Here is a 20,555-nt window from a genome sequence, read left to right as displayed (position 1 = left end):
GTGAAGCACTGCACTGCCCTTCGCCAGCTGCCTTACCTCAAACTGTACACAAACGGGGAGAGGGAGGAGGGAGCCTGCTGGCATTTATCAGAGCATGCTGTCAGGGAGATGAATTACTCCTGCTCCCAGGAGTAAATTAGTGAGCTGCCTGGTTCCAGGCCTCTTCGGCACCGCTGCTGGAAACCAGCTAACCCTTTTGAAGGTTCAGTGAGTCTGAAACCACAAAACCAGTGCAAAAGGCCAAAAAGAAACATATTATCAATAAAACTAATCCAGAGACTTTGGTCTCTCTCGACCAACAGAGATTCCTCAGCCCACATAAGCAAAGCCTGAGACACAAGCCCAGCAAGCCAAGACACAGATTTCCAGGCACCTCCACTCAAATCCATGCAGCAATCCTTCCTTCCTTTCCTCCATTTCCTTAATCCAGCCTACTTCTAGGAAGTCTGTGTCAAAACTAAACCTGTGTGGTTTGTGGGAGCCCAGCTCCCCTTTGCTCTTCTCCTTGCAGAGGGCTGCTCCACTTCTCCATGCCTGCCTGGGGACAGGGAATCTGTTGCCATTCACACAACAAAATTCACTGTACAAGTCTCTAAGAAGGCAGAAAAATCTACTTAGGAACTACAGAATAAGTTCAGACCCCCCCTCTTCTGTCCTCATCTCATCAAGCCACGGCAATGGCTCCAAGATCTAGCCCAGAACAGCAGAAAAAGAGAAATGGTTGAAGGGCCCTGACTCTAGCTTTCTGCCAGGAAAATGCCTGAACAAAGATGAAATTTTCCACATATTCACAGACACAAGATACAAATATGATCTGATGTGACAGCTACACTCACTGCATAAGAAGAGAGAGCTGTTAAATGGGCTTGAACAGTGCTGATACAAGCTGGAACAAATTCTCACAGGGCTCTTGATCCTCACAAACCATAGCAGGAAACTATTCTGAGGAACAAAAAAACTTTCAGCGATGGTTACTAATGGACTTGATGATCTTAACGGTCTTTTCTCACCTAAGCGATTCTATGATTCTATACTAAGGGACCTAATTTTGAGTGTGCAAGAGGAGGAGAACATGGAATATCATTTAATTGTATTTTTTGCCCTTTAAGATTATACTTAGCACAGAACATTACGTAAATCCACAGGCACCAGCATAAACTATCCTGTATAGGTTCAAAAAAATATTAAATAAAGTACTGACAAAGCAATTACTCCACTAGCCCAAGAGAAAGCGTCACTCCTAGATGCAGAAGCAGAGCTGGGTCTCTCCTGTGCAGCAGGAATCACTGGACTGGCTCCCTCTGAGGCAGAGCAGGAAGAAGCACCACCAAAGATGGACGATTCCCCTCCATGGGGGCTGCATAGCACTTGCCCTGCAAACGCTGTTAAACCACGGACCATGCTGGGGTAAGAACCTGACCAGCTTCCGATGGTCTCCCTCTTAAACCAACCTTCCTCGTCTCTTTTCTTAAGAACAAGAGTGGGAAAAATCAGATGGTTCAGATGATTCAAATTCCTGGGGCTGTGAAAAGGTTGTGGGCACCTGGATCACAGGGGAAAAAAATATGTTCCCTCTAGGGGCAGGAAACTCTAACAGCACATAGAAACTAGAGGACAGCTTCCAGTGGAAAACGGACCGGGAATGGCTGGTCCTCGCTTTATGATCTCAGAGGAAACTAAATTGCAGAAATACTCACGGATCTCGAAGAGACACAGCTGCCTGCTCATTTGCTGAGTACGCCCAAAAGGCAGGCAGGAAGGAGAAGACTCCTACCTCCTAAAACATGAATTAGTCAACCTAACAAATGCCATTATGGAAGAAGGAAGGGGAGAGCGATCTTTTGGTGTTTCTCACAGATCTATTCTGGTGCAGTGCTGCACCAGGAGAACTAAGTGATCTTCCATTTAGGAAGAGATGTAGGTTGAGCTTGCACAGGCTCTCCTAGAGCTACCTGGCCTCGAACCCACCGCAAAGAGGAAGAGTCCACCAAGGTGGTGTGTAACTAAAAATTAATCGATCAACCCTTGGACCTTAACCCTTAATTCTGGTCAAATCCAGCGCCACAACAAACTGCACGTGGTTTCCTAAAATCTACATGAAGTCAGTTAAAAGGAATTTATTCATTACACAACGGGATGATGACCTAAATGCCACAGAAGTAGGTTTGCTCTGGCTTTCACCCTAAATCCTAAAAGCAGGTATTAGGCAAGTGATCTTGAGCACAGATCTAAAGACCATGGTAGAGCAGGGCTGGGTTTGCAGAAGTTAAAAGCTGCGGGTTGTAGAACTCCAGCAGAAAATCTTGTGCAGTTTGCCTCTGCCAGTCTACCTGTTATGATACTGGGGTGCACGGCAAATCTCTGGAACAGGGACTGTAACACCTGCAAACGGTCCGTGACAAGCTGAGAGACTCATGACGCGTTTCAGGTGAGAAACCGTTTACCCAGCGCAGGTAAACAGTGAGATGGAAGGAAAAGGGGGACTCATTATGGGAAAGAGAAAAGCAAGGCCACACGGAAGGTCTGCTCCTACGATGTGCAGGGCTCTTTGGACCCTGCTGACTACACAAGGTGCATTTGTGCTTCTGCCACACAGTGAAAGGAAATCGATGGTGGAAGAGAGGCCACTCCAGCGACTGGCAGGCTGTGACCAAGCACTGCTTGAGTTAGAGAAGAGGGGTTTGCTTCTCCTGGTGCTTCCACTTCTCTGAAGCCCTTTGACATGGGGCAAAGATAGTGAGGCTCACAGTACTGGCACAAAAACAGTCTGGGAGAAGCGAGAACAGCAGCAGAAGCCAAAGGTGGTTTTGCCAGGTAGGAAAACAGCAGTAGCAGCGTCACAACTGCCCAGTGATGCCCAGGCCCTGGTTGAAAACCAAATGATGGAGATGACATGTCCAGGCAGCGCTCCGAGGAGGTGGGAGCTGCATGCAAACACTGTCCAGTGCGGGAAAGCGGGAACTGGGGCCTGGTCCAGTCTATAGAAAAGGAAACTGGTGGTGGAGAGCAGGGGCAGGGCCACAGGACTGGACCTCAGAGCTGCTCATAAGTTCCCAGAAGTAGTTGATATTCCATCTGAAGGTGGGACTTTCTTCCTCTATGGAAACAGTTTAGTAAACCAGAAGTAACCACCTCCCCAAATTACCTCTCTCCTGCTGCGGTCAGGGAAACAGCCACAAACGCAGTCTTTGCAAATGACAGGATGTCACCAAAGAAGTAACCAACTGCAACAGCCCCTTCTCCGCAGGGGAACAGCCCAGAGTGTGCCCCAGTCACCACCAGGTCTGCATCGAAGATGGTACAAGGGCTAGGGCTGGCTGAGAGGGAGATCTGTGTGCAGGAGGGCTGGGGCTTGCAGCAGCAGCTTCCCTGCACGTCACAGATCCTACTCTGCCTCTGGCCTCGCCTGGGTCCTTGGCTCCCATCCTGAGCACCATCCAGGCAAGGTGTGATAATAGTCTTGGGTTATTTGGTATCACAGATAACAGAGCACCCCCTCTTCCGTGTCCCCAAGAGGACTCCCACCAGCCACTGGCTGTGCAGAAAGAGCAGGAGGGGAAATGGGGGGGTTCATTTGCTCGACAAGCGGTTCCTGGAACCCAACCTGCTGCTTGCCAGCTCTCTGTCACCTCCGAGGAATGCAGGGAGGATCCAGACCGGTTTCCTCCTGATCACTCCTCTTCCCCTGTGCAGCTTGGCCATGCACTGCCTCCACCCTCCTCTGCCCCAGGCTCTCCGTCCAGCTCCCAGCCCCGCACAGCCCCCCCAGCCCACCTTCCCACCCAGCCGCTTTCTGCTCCCCCATCTGCCTCAGCCACCCCAGTTCTCCTCTCCATGCACTCCCCTTGCCTCTCTGCCACCTCGCTGCCCTTCCTGGCTTCCCAGCTTTCCTCAACCCCCTCCCTCTTCCTTTCTTTTTCTCCTTACCCCCTTCTGCCCATCAACCACGCCCTCTCCTCCTCACACTCCTTTCTATGCTGCTCTCAAGCTGTGCTCAAGTGGCTCTAGATTACCTCCAGCCATTCCTGCTATGCATTGTCTAGGAAATCCTAATACTTATTTTAAAATCCAGGAGCTTGGTAAGCCTGGGCAGGAGGGAAGGGTGCTGCTGGCCCAAACCATGCTCAGGACAAGGCTGTATTTGCCAGTGCAACCCTCCACGGCAGAGCAAGGTCTGAGTGGCTGCTCAACAGCTTTCTGCTGGCTCCTACAGAGCGAGCCCCATTTCTTAATCCTCCATCAGCCCTACAGAAATGCAGAGAAGTCACTTTCCCAATGGCAAAGGTACGGTGGAGAGAGCATCTCCACCACAGCGCAAGCAAGCAGAGATCAGCAGGTGACAGGAGAGGACACGGGGAAACCCAGGAGAATCCTTGTCCCATCTTGTGAGTACGACACCCCCAACCCCAGTCCCTTGCCACTGATACACAAAAGGCGAATCTGACTTTCTCCAAAGGTGGATGAATTACTCACAGTTCTTTGTAGTTGGCATCGTACAGAGTTGCCCACTTGTTCTGTTGATGTGGCTGCCATTTTATAGACTGGTAGTTGGGATCCAAGTAGGAGCCATTCAAGCTGTCGTTATCTTGAATCAGGCCTGCAGTGAGGGGAAAATACCAATTTCAGTCACTCTGACAGAGTGTCCAGCTGGGTAAGAGCACAAGGAAGCAACTGGCATTGCTTGAAGCTTGCCAGGGCACCACCATGGGCACGAGATCTGGCCCAGGACGAACTCACCGCCCTGCTCTCCCCTTCTGGGGACCCAGCCGGGGTCGGGAGCCCCCCCATTTGGCACCCTGTGGTGCCCACGCGCCCTCCCCCCAGCGCCCAGGGGTGCCCGGGCTGGCAGCAGGGGTTTGCATGCTGGGGATATTAAGGGGAGGGGGATAGGGAGGGCAAAAACCACATACCTGGTGAGAGCGCTCCCGGCTGATGCCAGGGAGGCGTTTGGACTCTGTCAGGGTTGAGTGGCACGGACCCCATACCTGGCTCCTGCTTTATCAGCCCGTTGAGCATCTGTGCATTGAGGGTGTTGGGGGGTGACTCGGAGTGTTTCCGCTTCTTGGCAGGGTGCACCGGGAGGCTGCAGAGACCCGCGGGAAAGCAAAGGCTGAGCAGGGAAGCAAGAGGTAACAGCCGTGTCCAGGAAAAAAGCTGGGATCTCACCTAAAAACCAAACCCTTCATGCAAGGAGCCACGGGTTCTTTCAGCACTATCACCACCTTCTCCCACCAGGCTCTGCCCACCCACCCTGTAACCATCAAGCTCTGGGCCACCTGGGCACAGAGCCACATTTTTGCTTTCCTCTCATCTGTCCCCACCACCCAACTCTGGAGCCGTGCACTGCAAACCCCTGCCCCACACTTTGGGCCATTTCCACCTCGATGCCTCCCCAGAACCAGAGCACGCTCCTTAATTTGCAGTTAAAGCCACTCATTTTGCTTACGCATTCTGCAAGCTTCCAGCTCCCATCCCCTCATCCCACACTGCTTCCCCAAATCACACAAATCACTCCAAAAAGCCCCAGTGCCCTGAGGCCTTACTCTGCTCCGTGTTGCTGGAGGAGCTGGTGCAGCATCTGCGACTGCTGGGCGTGGTGGAGGTCGGCAGGAGCCATGCCCTGCCCAATGCCGTACGGCGGCATCAGGGGCTCAGCCTTCATGTACATGTCCCGCTGCAGGCCGGGGTAGTGAGGGTTGTGCTGCTGCTGGTGTGGGTGAGGGGGTGGCGGCGGGGGACCCTGGAGGTGGGGGGGTGGAGGTGGAGGCGGCGGAGGAGGAGGGTGCTCCAGGCGAGAAGGGGGAGTCATGTGGCACATGTTTTCGGGGGTCATGGTCCGGAGGAGGTGAGGATCTCGAAGGAAATAAAGTGGAATAGCTGTTAGACCAGCATGTCCTAAGCCCAGGTCCAGCACTCCTCTGCCCCTGAACTGTCCCAGTCCTGGTTAGCTTCACGAACCCACATCTCTGCCTCACCTCAGCACGGCCGTGTCCCCTCGGCCACCCCATGTCCCTTGCAATGGCCACCTTGCCCTGCGTTGATTTCTCCTCCCAGGTTCCTTAATGGCCTCAGACACTGCCAGGGTTGCCCAGCATGAGAACCAGAGCAGGGCTTCCTTTCTCATGTCAGCAGCCTTGGCTGCCGACTTCAGACACAGCCTGTCCCAGTGGTGTTTACAGAGCAAGGACACAGCAGGGTCCTGGATGGCCACCTGATACAGGGACACACAACACTGCAAAACCACGTGTCTTGTACCATTCTGGAGCACATGTCTTATGAGGAGTGGCTGAGGGAACTGGGGGGGTTTAGTCTGGAGAAGAGGAGGCTGAGGGGAGACCTCATCGCCCTCTACAACTCCCTGAAAGGAGGGTGCAGAGAGGGGGGATGAGTCTCTTGAACCAAAGAACAAGCGATAGGACAAGAGGGAATGGCCTCAAGCTGCGCCAGGGCAGGGTCAGACTGGCTCTTAGGAAGTATTTCTTTGCAGAAGGGGTTGTTGGGCGTTGGAATGGGCTGCCCAGGGCAGGGGTGGAGTCCCCATCCCTGGAGGGGTTGAAGAGTGGGGTTGACCCAGCGCTGAGGGATCTGGTGGAATTGGGAACAGTCAGTGTGAGGTTAATGCTTGGACTGGATGATCTTCAAGGTCTTTTCCAACGCAGATGATTCTGGGATTCTGTTCATCTTCTGAGAAGAGGTGAGACTGGACAGGGTAAGCACAAAGGAAGTAGGCAATGCTCACCTTGAAGCTCAAAGGACCAAAACTCAAAGGGCAACCAGGTCCTCAGGCTGAGGGACACCAGGGAAGATTCCCACAAGCATTCCTGATATTTGCTAAACCTAGGTATCGCGTGTGGATGTTTTGCAATGAAAGCATGACTTTAGGAATTCCCAGGCAGCTTTTGTTTTAGTTTTGTATTTCCCTTCAAATAGAAAATCCATCAACTACAATATTCCTGTAGCACCAAGGAACTGCATAGACCAGAAAGTACAGCTGGGGACAAAGGTCCAACAGTCAGCAACAGGATCCGAAGCCTGAGCCTGGAAATGCACAGCTGGAGAGAGAGCACCTGAACTTTGCCTAATTTTACTGATTCTGGGCATGGCCCAAGGAAAGTGCCCAGCAATATGCTCTTGTGGCAAAGAAGATCCACTTCATGATGCTAGAGCTCCTCGTAGCTGTGGGCCACCACACCCTGCCCAGAACCCAGAGTCTCACCCGCTGAGGGAGCCTTGAGAAGCTGAGGGTGAGATTGACCCCACAGAGCACTGCTCGGCTGAGAGCTCAGGGTCCCAGCTCGGCATGGTGCCTGGACACTCCACAGTCCCAGCAGAGATGTCCCAGGGATGCCCACACCCAGCTTGGGCCAGAGGCACCAAAAAAGGCTTCTCACTGACTACAACCATGCAAGGACAATCGCTGTGCTCTTCTCCAACGAGAGCATGCACAGGTATGGGAACTACTAGGGAAAAGAAGAGACAACTGAAGGACCTGAACACCTCCAGCTCATCAGCACCACTGGTGGGGATTCCTGTGGGGACACTTGTTTGTTTTGTTTTGTTTTTTTTTTTTTTTTAATTTAAACCAGAAGGAGACTTTGATCTCTAAATTTAAATAAACAAAAAGGGACATTCAAATGGGATCCTACCTTTCTCCTCCTCTATTTGGAATTGGATACTCAAGCCATGCCATGATTAGGGTCGATTTGACTATATCACCATCAAAAGAAATGCTTGGTGTGTGGAGGTGCATGCAAATCCATCTGCCTTTCTGCAGCTGCTTGGATCTCCAGCTACCCATAAACCCAATGCACAGCAACACCAGTGCTCAGCTGAGGGCTTTAACTAGAACCAAAACATTTTTGGAGGCTAGGAGCAAAAAGTAAAGTGTGTAAAGTAAAGCAACATGGCTGAATTTCACCCAACGTGCCTTGAGAATTCCTAGAAATAGTGATTTGACCAAAGGAAATAATATGAGTAATTTTACTAAAGAAAAACACATGCGTTGGTGAGAAAGTTGGTGTGCTGGCAAGACGTGGAACAGGCTCAGCGCTCACCTCAGATGGAGCAGGATGTGATTTCTGTCTCCTTTGAACGCAGGTGTTTGTCTGACGCTGCCCACAGCACCGAAGGACTGGTCCCACTAGTGACCACACCGGTGAAGTTGTAACACCACTCTCATCAGAACTCAGCCTTAATGACAGGATTAAGTGTGTATTCAAACGTTCTGAGATTAATCAGCTCTGGCGTCATTTCAGCACCTTATTTTTATGTTTTAATGCAGCCTAAAATAGAGTGAGCTTGTGTCATGAGCAAGTGGAAGGCAAAGATCTGAGTCTGATGAATTGCAATGATCTCTTACATCAGCTTCCCTACCCTCACTGCAGAAACTGTGAAGAGGAGAAAGAAACTGTAAAGAGAAGAAACTTTCCACCTGGAACATGCTTCTTTAGCACAATCAAAACCTTCCACAGCTAGATTCCGCAAGTGAAGAAAAGCAGTGAAGAAATACAGGAAAACTAAAAGAACGATCACTAACTTTAGTGCAAGACACATGAGAAATGAGCTGACAAAGAGTGTGAGCAGACCTGCGCAAGAAAATCCACGCACAGAAAAATCTCAATACTCAAGATTTTACATGTGAGAGAAACTCATCAGAACAACACACGCTGATGATGTAATGCTGAGAAAAATATGAGTTGAAAGAATTTACAAATTTTCCCAGGAAAATGAGTGAACATCCCGGATGTAGATGAGTGGGAATTTGAGGCATCTCCTGGAGAAGTGGGTAACAGAAGCCTCATGTGGAAGTTCAACATTTCTCCTGCATGGAAGCCCTTCCCTCCCATCCTAGCATTAAAACAGATCTCAATACCACTCCCAAAGCCTGTGCTTGCTAAGGAGATTGACAGCATCGGCCTTTGAAGAGCAGCAAAAAGATCAGCTTACCCTCCTGAGACCTCCCCAGGATCTCACACACCAACAAAACCCGGTAGCAAGCCAGGTGCTGATGCCCACCTGAAGCACATCACCTACGAGAAACTGGAACTGAAAGGCCCAGGCAGTGATGAAATGTGCAGCTGAGCCATGGCCTCAGAACCGGAGCTCTTCGCAGGGTTTCCCTGGCTGTGGGAAGCTCGCAGCCTGGTCCCCAGCCCCACAAAAGAAGCCTCCACCCACCCTTTCTTTGCCAGGCCAAAGCACATCTGTTTTCACAGACTTTGCCTAATGCTGGAGGTGTGTCTGCCTCAGCCTGAGTGTTCAGGTGTCCCCACAGCGTACACCAAGGTCCCTGCAGAAATGACGGACTGACTCTGGGGAGGAGGAAGGGACAGTGACTCTGCAGGTGATTTAAGCGCAAGACAAAACTTCTTTGCAGCCCGCTGGGGACATCTGATTATGCCAAGCACCAGCAGGAGGGAGAAAACACATCCAGGGACTGTCCAAGCCTGTTAGAGACTATGGGGACATGGAGGGGGATAGCAGGGAAGAAATCTGCTGGGTCTTTTCCAGGCTGCTCCCCTAAGCAGGTGCCACCAGCCAGCCTTGAGCCAGACGCTGGGCTGGGTGGACTTTGGTCTCCGAACAACCAGCCAGTGGTTGACTAATGAGGCCAAAGCACTTGACCAGGAATCAGAAAACTCCTCCCGTTGCAAGGTCTGGAAAAGTGAAATGTATTTACGCTGAGCCTTCCTACTGAAGGCTGCCAGGGCAGGGCTGCTTCCACCCATTCGCCCATTCTGCTCCCTTCAGAGGCTTTTTGCTACCTGTCAAGATCTCTCATTGCCCTTTTCCAGCACATATCAAGCTGGATTCCTCTGCCCATGCTCACGGATCCTTCTCCTGGGCCAGCCGCCCTTCTGGAGGTGTCTCAGGGACGTACTACAGCTCAGGGAGGATGGGAGGTCTCCATCCTCGGGAGTTTGGGGATTAGGACCAAGGAGCAGCCTTGTTTTCACGCAATGGCCGGGGCTGGCAGTGACATCCCTGGGGTAGAGCATCTCTGTTTTATCACGACATCCCCCTTACCCAGCTCTGCTCCTGTCATCCTGACAAACACTCAACTTCCACCCATAACCTGGAGCAAAGACTAGCATGGCTCAACAACGCAGCCGGCTGGGCAGCTTCGGCACCGCTCAGCCTGGCTGATGGATACAACTTCCAACAGCCGCAGAACAACCCTCAGAGACCAAACCCACGCAGAAGGACAGCCGCTTCGGGGCTGGGAGAGGAGCCTCGCATCCTCCCCTACAAAACACTGCAAGAAATGGGTCTTTGCATCATTTTAAGTGAACATCCTGACCCTGTAGCATGGTCAGCCTTGGCACTGGCAGCTTGGGTACAAGCTGGGAGACCTTGTGCAGCTTTCAAGGGACACACATGGGTGTCCAAGAACACGCCCTCACAGCCAACAGTGCCTCTTCACTGTGTCTGCAGCACGTCGCAGTCTCCACAGGCTCCTAACCAGAGTGGGGACAGGGGTCAATGCATTTGCCAAACACAGGACCCATGCTCTGCACTCCCAACTCCAGGGAAAAACCAGGTCTGGGAATCTGATCCCTCCCTCGCGAGGAAGGAGCTGCTTTGCTCTCTGGAGCCTCCTCTCCTCCCCAAGCAGAGGTGCTCCTGCCAGCACGTCAAAGTAGCTCTCCCTGTGGTGAGCAACCCGGCCTCTTTGTTATATTTAAGGAACGGCCAGGAGGAATTCCAGGGATTTTTTTTAGCAAGATAAACAGAACTCTTGACCTCTTCCATTAAAAAAAAAAAGAGCAGGCACTGTTCCTGGTGGGGACTGGGCTGGAGCCTGGGGAAGAGGGTGCTGCTGCCGAGGGGGAAGGGAGCCCAGAAGCAACCTTCCTTCCTCACCAAGGAGTTTCTTCCACCAAAGAGCAGTGAAGGTCACCAGAGGAACCAAATAACACTCGGTTGCTTCCCCCGGGGGAGTGAGGAGGGCCTGGCAGTGACCCTGCCTGCACCTGGGGGCACTCAGCTCTCCCTACCCTTTGCAGGGGGAGCAGAAGACCCCCAGGATCCACTGGCCCCACTGGAGGGGAGGGAAGGGCTGGGAAGGAACTTACTGCTAAACGGCGGGTTCATGTCTGTCTCCCCGAGCCAGGCTCCATTTCAGGGACGCGCTCACAATCCTGGCCTTTCGCTCACCCGAGGTGGAGGGCAGGACAAGGAGGCTCGCAGGCTCCACATCCCACCCTGCCTGGGGACAAGCCACACCGCCGATCTCTCCCCGTGTAAGTGGATTCCCACCTTGCCTTCTCTCCCGTTCCCTCTCTTGCTCGCTCTCCCCCCTTGCAAAGACTAGCAGCAGAACAATAGGCGAAAGTCTAGGGATATTTACTAACTGATAATCTCCCCACGTATTGCAGCCGCCTGTTTTCTCCCGTCTGATAAAGATTTCAGAGCCAACCACTTTCACAGAACAAAGAGGGGGAGGACGTCGGGTTTGGGGTTTGGATTATTAATTTCCCCCCCACCCCTCTCTTTTTTAAGCACTTACCATTCACCTGCTGAGGGGAGTAGGCTTCTGATCCAGAGTCGGGGGGAGAGTCAGGTAAAGTGCTGCAGAGCAATGGGGAAAGAGAAGGGAAGGTCATTTTAAACCAGCTTCCAGCTCAACTGATAGGTCCAGTTTGATCAAAGCACCCTCCAGGCTCCAGTTGGAAATCCCAGCAGCGCCCGCAGCAGCTCCCCGACACCCTGAGCGTGTCCAGCTGATGAGCTCGGGACTGCCAGCGCTGTCACTGCTACCCCGCTCCCCAGAGTGGTTCCCTGGACCTCAGGAGCCGGGACAGACATTTTGTTGACCTGCCAGTGAGACCTCCAGTTAAAAGAAGCCAAACTGAAATTCATCCGTTCCCCGGAGAAGGACAGTGTGCTTCACCCTGGGTAAATGGGAGGCTCGGGGGCAGCTGGGCTGGGACCTGGGATCTGATGCACCATGGGATGGATTCTGCCTTGTGACCTGTACGAACCTGAGCACCACCACAGCTGCTGGCTGTATCACCCTGGCTTTACTCCAACATCACCAGGAGCAGGATTTGGCCCTGACTGCAAAATGCAACCAAATGAAAGCGGGAGCTCTCAGCTGCTTTCTCCAGCACACCCACGGCTCGGGGACGGCAGGATCAAGGACCAGCCCTGTCATGTGTGGTGGCAGCGCAGATGCACTGCAGGGAGCCAGTTGGCTCTTTCATCCTTCTTTATTTTACCTCAAGCCAGCACAGACTCCAGTCAGCTGGGCTCTTCAGCCATTTCCAAAGCATCTCCTTGGAAATTCATTTGAACCAATTTTTCTTTTTTCTTTTTGCAGCCCCTCCTCAACATGCATCCCACTGCAGCAGAAGCTTGGGCCTCACACATCTTCAGGGTAAAATTTCCACCACCCTGGTGCACAAATAAAGGACTTGCCTGTCTCAGGTTCTTCTCTAGCAACATTTTAGAGATCAAGTGCACAGAAAAAGTTGAGGCCCTGCTCCCAGCTAGACTGAGCCATGGTCACTGCAAGCCAAAGCTGCCGCAGAGATGGGCAGGGAGACGGTGGCGCTGGTGCCTGTCCTCTAGAAAAAAGCTCACTTCACCTTTGCATCTGCAGCGTTTTCTGTCCTGTGGAGATCTTGGGCAGGGAGATACCTTGTCTGCCCACCCATATCTGCTCCATCGCTGGTGTCACACAGCCTCCGCAGCCCAGTTCCTCGGCAAAGTCTGCTCCATCTAAGACAAACATGGCTGCTTTCCTCCCCATCTCCTGACACCTCGTTCCTCATCACAAGTAGATTTTCAATGGGGATCCTTTTCCACTCCCCCATCTTACACCACCAGCTTTGTGGCTGCAAAATAATCCCAGACAAACCAGTGCTTCTTGGATGAAAGCTGGCCAAAAAGTTAACGAGGCCCCTTGGGCTGCAGTACACCACACACATGCCTCTGAAACTCTGCTCCTGACAGCACCCACTACTACAGCAGCAAACCAAGACACCCAGCAGGCCCTTCCTGCACTAGAGGAGCCCAAGACCAGGCAAATGGGTTCTCCGTGGTAAGTGGAACACAGCTGGAGAGGGCATAATACCAACAAAGAGCCCTCACTGTACTTCCCTCATCTTCCACCTTCACTTGTAGCACCTTTCCACCGCTCCCCTCCTACACTTGGTCTGGAGCATCTACCACCAGCCCTATTTCCAGGCTCCTTGCCATGCTGGCCATGACTTCATGCTATATTTCCTAGGAATTTATCAGGATTTATGCCTCAGCAAGCCAAGTTTTGGCCAGTAACAAAAGGGCCTGGGACAATTCAGGCTGGAAAAGGCCTTGCTAAAGAAAGGTGGACACTGCAGAATTCATACAGAGAGGTAGTGTGGATGTGTCTACTCTAAGGAAGGGTTTGTTGGTATCCAACACGTGAGATGTTGCTCCTCTAGGAAAAGCCCAGTACAACGGGGAAGAGACATTCTGGGATGCTGAAGAAATGCTGCCATCAAAGCTGACCCAGCTCATCTACATCCAAACCAAGGTCTCCACTGCAAGCTGTGATCCTTACTCAGGACCTCTCACATCCTGGAGAATGTCAGGTGCGTGCAGAAGAAAGGGACACGACAAGGCATCACGTCAAGCTTTTGGGCATGGCTCCCCCTAAGCTGCATGTAGCCTTCTGGGTACACAGCAAGGGAAAACTCCCCGGACTGGGGACAAAATAGGGCAGATTTTGTTTAGCTCGTCTCTTTCTGGAAGATCTTTCCAAATTCATCCAAAGGACCAAAGTCATCCCAATGGAGCTGCATTATGGCTGAATCGTTGGTTCAGTGTGCTGGAGGCTTCCAAATCCAGTATCACCAGGCCGCACTCGCTGGCAACCCCAGAGGGCACAAGGCAGAGGGAGAAAAGCCAGACAGGGGCTTGCAGAGATGAGTCCTCCTGGTGCTGTCCTGGCCCCCTTGTCCCTTACATCCACCACCTCCACTGGAGAAGGTTCAGAGATTGGCTGTGCAGAGAGCATGTCAGGGCCACCCTGAGCTGCAGAGACAGGTCGGACCGTGGCACGGCTCCTTGCAGTGTGGCTACTGCCGACTGTCAGGGCCTCCTGCTGCTGAACATGCTGCTGAACACTTTGATTTTCATCTGTCCACCTTCAGATCATCTTCTTGTTTCACTTCCCTATGACTGGGGGAGAGCAGCCCAGACCAGAGAGGTGCATGAGGAGGGAGAGACCAGACACATTCTTCCCTTTGGGTCTCCAGGCAGTAAAGCTTCTCTCCCAGACACCGCTGTAGGGCCACACGCTCTCAGCGTGCCACGCCTGCCCAAGTGCTCTCTGCAGACACGGTCTCTGTCTGGCCCTTTGGCCGCTGCAGATGGCAGCTGCAATGTCGCTGTGCTCTCCCGGCCTGCCAGTGTCATTCCCTTCCTGCCTGTTCAAGGCAAGGCCATCCCAGAGAGCAAGAATCACAACTTTTCTCCTGCCAGGACTAACTGTCCAGTTGAGTCCATCAGCAATACTAAAACCCGGTCATCTTCTTGCCCTTCAGCAGGTCTGCATCCAGAGCTTGTTGCAAAGGAGTACAAACCCAGCTCAGATACCATTTTTTTCTTCCCTTGAGTGGAGTATCTACAACATCAGGCCAAGAGAAGTACATCTCTCCACTTAATTTAGTTAACATCTCCTGGGATAGTCATGGGAACGTCCTGGCGACTGATTTTTGTCTTGTTCAAATTTATTCTTTGTCTCTTCCTTCTTAAAAAAAATACAACGCTATGATATTCTCCCATCACACACTTGTAGATGAACAACAGAGGTATCCTGGTCACCCAGAGCCGACGGCACTGACACCACCTGCAGACGTGGGGGACGTTACTGATCCTCTCTAACTCAATGCACACAGACAAGATCCACCAAACAACCTTTCAGGAAACTTCAGGACCTACACATGTAAAAAAGCATCTCTCTGAAGCAAGGGCTTCACACAGACTGATGGTGCCAGCAGTTAAGGCACGGTGGGACAAACTACCCCAACCCTCCAGGCCCCACCAACCTGGAGAACACTCGTCCCACCATTTGCCTTTGTTCTGCCACCCCAACCCCACTTACCCAGGTGCGTAGGAGGCCTTGGGCTCTGATTTGATTGGAGGGACCACGTTGTTTAGGCAGTGGCCACCAAGGTAGCCCTTGGGCACCACCATGCCATTGTTGTTATTGCAGTTGAGGTGAGCACCGTAGCCGGGTCCGCAAGGGTTGGCCAGAAGAGGAGCATGGCGGATGGGGAGCTGGCTGCCCAGGGGAGGAAGGTGGAGGGAACCGCTGGAAGCGGGGTTGGTCACATTGGTGATGGAGCTGGCAAGAGGCGCGTTGATGGTGGTTGAGCTGGAGGGCTGGGGGTGTGCATAGCTGGCTGAAGCAGGGATGTCAGGGAAACAGCTAAGAGAGAGAAGGGGACAACCTCAGCAGAGGGACAGGTAGATGGTGCTTTCTGCCCACCCCTCCCCTCCCCAGCCGTGCAGCAACGGGGACGGAGCCACTCGGGTGCTCTGGGAGATACAGAAAACAGCAGAACAGGCAGCGCTGTGGTGGCACCAGCAGGAGCGTACAGGGGGGCAGGTCCATCACCTGGGTTGGTGGGATGCAACCCCAAGGGTGAAAAATCCACCTGTGGAGCTGTAAAGGCCAGAAGCGCCCAGGACACCAACCTCAAAGCTTGTGAAGACAACAGGATCTGCTCACCGTGCTTCCACTTACAGGCCAGCGCAGGGAAGCCACTTTGTCCCATCAGCCCCAACAATCCTGCTCCCACCCCATGGCCCAGATCACCTTGGCTGCTCCCCACCTTTGCCGATGTTGGTGCACACAGGGAGACCCTTCCCTTCTCCACACTCGTGTCGTGCTGGGGATTTCACACCGAGCTCCTAGCGCTTGCTTTCCCATTGTTCAAATTAAGGAAAAGTCTTTTGCGGTGCCCTCAGGAGGTGAATGCGAGGGGACAGAAGAGACGGGGGAAATTCAAAGGCAAGAAGCCAGGAAGAGACAGGAAGAAGAACTGGAAATGAGTAAGGAAGCAAAGAGCAATAAAGGAGGATTCTAGGAGGGACAGAGGTGTAGCTGGCGTGCACAGTGATTTCTAAATGATTCCCCAAATCGTAGGGCTGGAAATTGCTCAATGTCTCTCCACAGAAAACACCAGTGAAGGCTGTTCCTGCTGCAGAGCAAGGGAAGCACTTACATATCTGGTGAGTCCTCCTTGCTGATGTACTCTTCCAGGATGCTAGTGTCGATGTTAGATGGTTCCAGAGCTCCATTAATGTCATGGCCTGCGAGGGGAGAGGAGGTGGAAGCATGAGCCATGAGAAGAACAAGAAAGGCCCTTGCTTCGCAGGTGAGAAACATCACCAGACCTTTGCAGAGCCCAGAAACTGATCTGAGAAGATCAGCAGATCCTTCAGTTTGAGGACTGCCATCCGTCCATACCCATCTACATCCCAGCATAAAACCAGACAGAGACGGGGCGTGTGGGATGAGCCAGGGTGGTGACACAGGGGTGGGGTTTGTCTCCAGCAATTTGCAAGCCCCGCTCTGGCTGTGGGACATGCGGGCTTCCCAGGGCCAGGCTCAGGACACGTGGGAGATGGGAGATCACAGGGTCAGGCCAGAGCTATGTGAGACACATGGCTCCACAGAGCACCAGAGCCAGGTCTTGCCCAACCACCACCACGGCGCTGACGTGGCCTGCAAGAGCTCTGTCAGCGAAGCTGCTGGCCTTGCCGGGGCTGACGGAGGGGCTCCCCATTGCAGGCCGCAGGAGAGAGCAACCCCTGCAGAGGCAGGGCTGTAAGCGTGGGCTCAGGGGTTGCTCCAGGAAAGCCGGTTCCCTTCCCTTTGGAGCCTTGCCTCTGCTTTGCAGAACGTACTGGAATTTCTCTGCTGCTGCCATGACAGCTCTGGATCAGCTCCCGACCCCGCAGGAGACCTCCTCCCTCTCCTCTCCTACGCGGGCAAGCGGTGGACTTCCCTCTCCTTTCTCCCAGAGAGCTCCTCCTCCGCTCTCCTGTTCTGGGGAAGCTGGGCTGGGTTTTGTTGACAGAAAGTGCTTTCTTTATCTGTCTCTCTGAAGTGGGAGTCTGCAGCCCTCTGGGGTCGGTGCCAGCCCTCGGTGCCAAAGACACTGCCAAGAAAGTGGAAGAGAAGGCCCAGCTCCCCCCACCTCCCCCAGCTCAGATAACGAAGATGGCCCCTTCCTGAAAGACCCCGCGGCTCCACGTTAAAGTACGACGTCCCTCACCCCCAGGAGAAGACCCTGACCCCCGCCTCCCCCCCGCAGACCATGCGCCAGGGAAAGGTCAGTCGCTGAACCACAAAAACCCAGAATGGGGGGTTTCAGCCCACCCCTGGCCAATTGCAGCTCTCCCCTCTGCAAATCCCTTTCATACCAAGACAAGCAAATCGGCAGAAATAAATCCAGCTAGGAATTCTGCCAAACGGACAGGGTGTGTGCACGGATAGAGGGATCTCTCCCTTAGTAACCCTGACTAGAGGGGAAAAAACCTGGGTAGCCATTCACACTTGCGAGACATCTAACCCTTTGTGCGCTGTGTGCCTCCGCGGCAGAGCCTGGGGAGTCGGGGGAGGAGGTGGTGACGCTCTGCCATTGCTACGTGGAGCAGGGACAAGCGGTGCTGCTGCCAGGCGAGCATCGTAGCGAGAAGAGGACAGGGCAGGCCTGGAGGTCCTACGCGGTGCCAGCACCTCGCTTCTACAGTTGCAGACCCCAGGTCGGAACGGGTGTGGTACTTTGTGACAACCACATCATCTCCTGAAGTTGCAGTGACGTGGTAGCAACCACGCTGTTGTCCTGCTTTGAGTTACGGTCGGCTGGAAGAGCTCACCGATGGCCACCACCATAGGTGCTCATGTACCTTGCTCGTCCCCAAGGACCTCTGCTATAGCCTGGTCCCGATGCTTCACCATGCGTGGCTCTACCAAGGCCCCTCTCCTACAACAGCCACTCCCCAGCCGATGTGACCCCTCAGCATCAGCTGAAACCCTTCTGCCAGGGGCTGAGCACTCCCTGCTGCCTCACTCTTGGCCAAAAGAGACCGCACTCTAAATCACATGATGCGTTTGGCAAACATCCGCCGCAACAGCTATCAGAAAACTTGTCTTCATCCCAAGTTCCAGGGTTGGGACCCAGGTTCAGAGAAACAAAAAAAGGCACTTTACCAATTTTGATGCTTTTCCACAAGCTATGGAGCCTATCCAAGAAAAGTCTGACCCCAGTGTGTTTGCCTCATGCCTTCAAATTCCAGGAGCTTCTCCGTGGTAGAAGAGGAGACCAGGACCTATCCAGAAAGGACAGGAGGCCCTCGATAGACAGCAGTGTGCTGGGCTTTCCTAATTTTTTGCTACCTTGTCTTAAAAGTCACCTTCAGGAGCCCTCAGCTGAGATCCAAGCGAGGGGGAGATAAGCACCGTGACGTGAGAGGTGTAGCAGCTGCGCTGCTGGGGAGCTGAGATGTGATAACAGCCATGGCGGGGTCCAGCCACACATGTGCCATGGGAAGGGGCTGCCCACTAAAAATAAAGGGCTTTCCTCTGCTTGGGGACAGAGGCACTTGCACCAGCCAGGGTGAAAGGGGATGTCAGAGCAGTGGGTCTCGCTGGCAAACCTGCACAAGGAATGTCCCACTGCCTGTAGCTTCCATGCAGGCCAGGCTCTCACCAAAAGCCAGCTTAGGTGATTAATTAAAAGCTAATACTTCTCCATAGAGTCACGAGCTCCTAAGGACCCTCCCCCTCCAAAGGGGGGATTAGGAGGAAGCAGGAAGCCACCAAGGAGGGACCCTGGGAAGCTCGACACCCACGCGGCTCCGCACGAGACAAGACTCCCACATCTCCTCATCACAGCAAAAGAGAGACAGAGCCCAGGGAAGCTCTGAGCTGCCCCGTGCTGCCGGCGTTCACCCTCTCGCTGTGGGAATTACAGCAGCAAATCCCACACAGCATCTCCCATCTACGGCCCTGCTGTGAGCTCCTGTCATCTGTAACCCCTTTGATGTCCCCAAAGCTCAGCAGGATGAATTCTGCCTCCCATCCCAGAGCAGCGCCTTGCAAACCAGCTTATCAGTGCTCTCTGCACACAGTGAACATCCCAGGGCAGGAGGGTACCAGGACAAGTAATTCAGCCCCTTCTAACACCCTGACCTCCCTGTCCTGACATGGAGATTCCTCAGGGCAAACTCTTCCAGGACAACCTTCTATTTCACAACTCCTTCAGTCAGTGCTGATGCAAAGAAACTCCCAAAGCTGCCAGGCCCCTGTGTCCTGTCCTCCCTTTTGACTGCCGTGTTGCACGCCCATCCCCCCCCCCTCACACCATGTCACCCCTCTGTCTGCTCTGCTTTCTAACCCCTGCCTTGCAGAAGACTTGAGGAGATCCCCAAAAAGTAAACTTTGACTGAAGAACAAGAAGATGTTAAACCCGCAGCACCCTCCTCGTGAGCAGAGCCGGGCGAGCAGAGGCCCCCATACGTGTGAGAATGTCAGGAATCCCAATGTTTGGACTGGTTTTCTCTGCCTTCCCCAAACCTCCAAACATGAACAACATCCAAACGGAGGTGCTTCCCGCACCACTGTCTCCTCCCTGCCCCTGCTCCGACAGCGTGGGGCTGCCAGCTCATCCCTCCTGGTGACATCCTTGTGGCTCAAGAACTTGCTCCCCACCCCATTTTCAGGGGTGCTGATTCATTTCCACTGCATCCCGCTTCTCCTCAGCGATGGGCATGCGTCCACGGGGGTATGAAAGAGTTAACGGTGTCTGGCCCCCGTGAGTTGTCATATTTACAGGTCTGAGAGATTAAAACCAGAATTTACCTCCAGTGATAGGCTGATAAGTTTATGGTATTTCTATTTATAACCTCCCCCACCTATTCTCGCTCTGTTGCCTGTCTTTTAATCGCCCATAATCCTGCCTGGGTCACCTGGGGGTGGGAGGAAGGGAGAGAGCTAAAGATCTTCATCCTGGGGTCTGCTAACAAGATCCAGATGTGGGAAGCTGGAGATGACAACGAGGGCGACCGTTTTCAGGGGCTGCAGAACATCAGCGAAGGGTGGGGGGACACCGGTGACCCTGGTGAGCCCATCCGCCGCACATTCCCATTCCCTGACATCTCAGCCCAAAACGGATGGGTACAAGTGACGGCCTCCACCACGGGCTGCTCTGAAAGTCCATCTCTTTCTCCAAAACGCTTGCCCGAAGCGCGGCAGACGTCATCAGTTGCGATGCTGCCCCACATCCACTTCAAACAGGACAAGGAGCGCTCCAGTGGCACCGCGGCAGCCAAACCTCCCACCCCATTGCCAGCATGGCTGGGCCGGGGGCAAGCGGCTGCGATCCCAGGGTTTGGAGGAGCACTGCAGCCCTGCCCTAGAACCAAGCGACGCACCAGGAGAGGGAGCAGCCCAGGAGATCGTAGCACCGGGTTGTTGCTTTGAAGTCCTTGACCTACAGACGGGCCAGGTCCTTTACCCTGCTGCCTGCAAACCTTCACCTGAAACGTGGTGCAAA

The 20,555-nt window shown here is 53.3% G+C and overlaps 1 protein-coding gene across 6 annotated transcripts in view; it reads right to left on the bottom strand.

Moving 5' to 3' along the window:
* MYRF (myelin regulatory factor) overlaps nt 1-20,555 on the bottom strand; it is a 64,149-nt gene that overhangs the window by 21,948 nt on the left and 21,646 nt on the right. For 4 of the 6 annotated variants that reach the window (XM_074842080.1, XM_074842083.1, XM_074842082.1 and 1 more), the window contains exons 2-7: nt 16,218-16,305; nt 15,092-15,418; nt 11,510-11,571; nt 5,544-5,853; nt 4,911-5,083; nt 4,474-4,597 (exon numbers count right to left, since the gene is read on the bottom strand). In XM_074842080.1, coding sequence (XP_074698181.1) covers nt 4,474-4,597; nt 4,911-5,083; nt 5,544-5,853; nt 11,510-11,571; nt 15,092-15,418; nt 16,218-16,305 — 1,084 coding nt within the window. The remainder of the gene's footprint in view (nt 1-4,473; nt 4,598-4,910; nt 5,084-5,543; nt 5,854-11,509; nt 11,572-15,091; nt 15,419-16,217; nt 16,306-20,555) is intronic. The other 2 variants (XM_074842081.1, XM_074842086.1) reach the window with 2 other exon arrangements.

The sequence above is a fragment of the Strix aluco genome, chromosome 16 (assembly GCF_031877795.1).
Source record: "Strix aluco isolate bStrAlu1 chromosome 16, bStrAlu1.hap1, whole genome shotgun sequence".
NCBI lineage: Eukaryota > Metazoa > Chordata > Aves > Strigiformes > Strigidae > Strix > Strix aluco.
This window is presented reverse-complemented; position numbering and strand designations above follow the sequence as displayed.